General features: G+C 40.3%; 1 protein-coding gene across 1 annotated transcript; it reads right to left on the bottom strand.

Moving 5' to 3' along the window:
- Positions 1–342: 342 nt before the first annotated feature.
- LOC115591185 (granzyme B(G,H)-like) lies at positions 343–1,833 on the bottom strand. The gene is made up of 5 exons (XM_030432942.1): positions 1,749–1,833; positions 1,524–1,671; positions 1,254–1,383; positions 669–938; positions 343–573 (listed from the first exon to the last, which is right to left on the bottom strand). The coding sequence occupies exons 1-5, from the start codon at positions 1,804–1,806 to the stop codon at positions 415–417; spliced, it is 765 nt and encodes a 254-aa protein (XP_030288802.1). The 5' UTR covers positions 1,807–1,833; the 3' UTR covers positions 343–414.
- Positions 1,834–2,613: the final 780 nt, after the last annotated feature.

Genomic DNA, 2,613 nt, shown 5'->3' with positions numbered 1-2,613 from the left:
TCACTCTGTTTAGCTGAGGTTACATAGCTTTATGCTAAGGAGACGCTGAGCTAAACAGTTCAATTCAATTCAATTCAATTACAATAATGATGTTGTGAAAATCTTTATAAAGCTGTTTTCCTTCTGCCGTTCATTCACATGCTCAGTTTTTTAATCTCTTCAACACTGTGCTTCTCTAATAAAGTGCCTTTCTGTAATAAAGTCTCTGTTAACGAGTGTTCAACACTGATCTGCTTCTTTGTCTAAAGTCGCTTGAATGAATATAGTAGCCCTACTGCATCCTACATCTATTTCACCCAAAGACCCATTTGTGTCTTCAGATGAAGAAAAGAGAAAACAATATTTGAAATTCTTTTTTTATTTTGCTTAGCGTTAAGGTATATTGAAGCAAAGCTTTGTGTAAGGTTGTTGCATTTAACATCCTTTTTCCTTGAGAATCTGGTCGATCCAGGCATGGAACTTCGACATGTCTGTGTAGACAGTGGGAAAGTGTGGGTCACTACAATCTTTGTCTCCAAAAGATACGACACCAGCAGCCATCCCATTGCACACCAGAGGACCACCAGAATCACCCTGGTAAAATGGAAATATCTTGATATTTTGATACCAAAAAATTTGTTCATGTGTTATGTGTTCATAAACTCTCCAAAAACAGACAGAAAACTTACATAGCAGGCTCCTTTGAATGTTTGATATCCACCTGCACAGATGACATTGGCAGGAAGACGGGGAATCCATCCAGCATTAGACCATTGGTGTCTACAGATGTTCTGGTCGACAACAGACACATCCACCACTCTCAGGTCATCAACACCTCTACCAGCTTCGGTCTCTCCCCATCCAGCTACACGGCACATTTGGTTTGGTTGTAGGTTCATGTTAGGAGGGGGGAGTCGAATGAGTTGTATTTTTCCGCCCACTGGAACACTCTGAGACAGCTGGAGACACAAAACCAGAATGTAGAAATGAACAGTGTCTGAACGTGGTTTTACTCTTCATCAGGCTTCAGTTAAACAATCACTAGAAGTTGGAGCTGATGAATCTTTTAAATGACAGTTAACTTTACACTATAACAGCTTTGATAGTACTGTGTCTTGGCTAGAATTTCAGGAACATTTGAATTTGATTTAGTTTTATGCCACTTTTGGCATTTACCCACACAGGAATAAAAAACAAGCAAAGTTTAAATGCATTTGACTGTAAACACACAAGGCGTCATCTGGGGCAAACTGCCTGAAAGAGTCAATGCTTACTTTGAGGAGCATGATGTCATTTTCTACTGTGTCATTACGATAATCAGGGTGTTTGCATCTCTGCACAATGGTTCTCGCTGTCCCAGTCTTCCTGAGATCGTGGGTGCCCAAAACAACCCTCACCAGTCTACTGCAAAAAGTTAGAATTGAGAGGTCGTCAGTGGATTTTCTCAGATTGTTTTTAGCCAACAGCAAACTTTTGATTTTCTGTTATTTTTAACTTTAAATAAATAAATAAAAGAAAAATCTGTAAAATATAACTTAGCTCACTTATTATCACAGTGCGCAGCAGTGAGGACAAAGTTGTCACTGATGAGGGAGCCTCCACACCAATGTTTGTCTGTGGTCTGCACTGAGGCCATAAACAGCATCGAGTCCTCCGGGACTTTTACCCCATTTATGATTTTAGCTCCAAGTGCTGCAAACATAAGTTAAAATCAAAATTAGGTAAATGTCTCATTAAATGGAATTAATGAAAATATTCTGTCAGCTTACCATTTCGTCCAAGATATGTCAGAACATGAAGAAGCAGAAGTTTGTGCAGGGCCTGCATGATGGCAGCAAGTCAACTGACTGGCCCTGTTGGGGCTGCAAAGACCAACCTTTTATACAGAATGTTGCTTAGTTTCATTTTATGATCATCATCTATTTTATCTTGACTTCTAACCAAGTGTGTGCAATGGAAAATGCAATGTTGTGCAACTTGTTATCTTTACACTATCTTGTTTATCCGTTACTTGTTTCCTGCATTGACTTTGAGTAATACTGCCTCACACCCAGTCATGAAACTAATGAGCTAGATTAATCTCAGGTGCCATAATGGAGGATCATTACTGAGTCTGTTAATGCTTTCAGTTGACCAGAATCATATACATTTGATGAAAAACTGCTGTTGTATGAGTTCAAAAACGAATGTGTATTGTTTTGTTGTTTTTACGGCCCTCAGCCCTTGGCTGTGTCCTGTGTGTAGTGGGTGTGGCTGTGTCTGTGTTGCAGTGGATGGCTGATTGGGAGCCCCTGGGCCTTGCTCTGTAACTGATTTAAGCCTGCTGGTTCAAGTCCTCGCTCTCTCTCTTCCTCAGGATCGACACCCTGCTTCTGCTGTTGTTTTGTTTTGTTTTGTTCTGCACCGGAAAAGGCATCAACAGTGGAACAGTGATTGGTTGGGGTTTGGCACGAGGTATCTTTCACCATCACCGATTGGCAAAGTGTGCACCTTACAGTCAAGTTATTTTCCTTACGTTCAACAAATTCAAAGTAATGTTTGTATCTCCAACTGTCAAAAGTGGCTTTACGCGGCGGGGGGTTTTCAGGCAATTTTATAGAGCAAGTAGCAAGAATGTAATGAGTAATGTAACTA

This window comes from Sparus aurata, chromosome 11 (genome assembly GCF_900880675.1).
Source record: "Sparus aurata chromosome 11, fSpaAur1.1, whole genome shotgun sequence".
NCBI classification, from domain to species: Eukaryota; Metazoa; Chordata; class Actinopteri; order Spariformes; family Sparidae; genus Sparus; species Sparus aurata.
The sequence above is the reverse complement of the archived record's forward strand: the minus strand, read 5'-3'. Positions and strand labels throughout refer to the sequence as shown.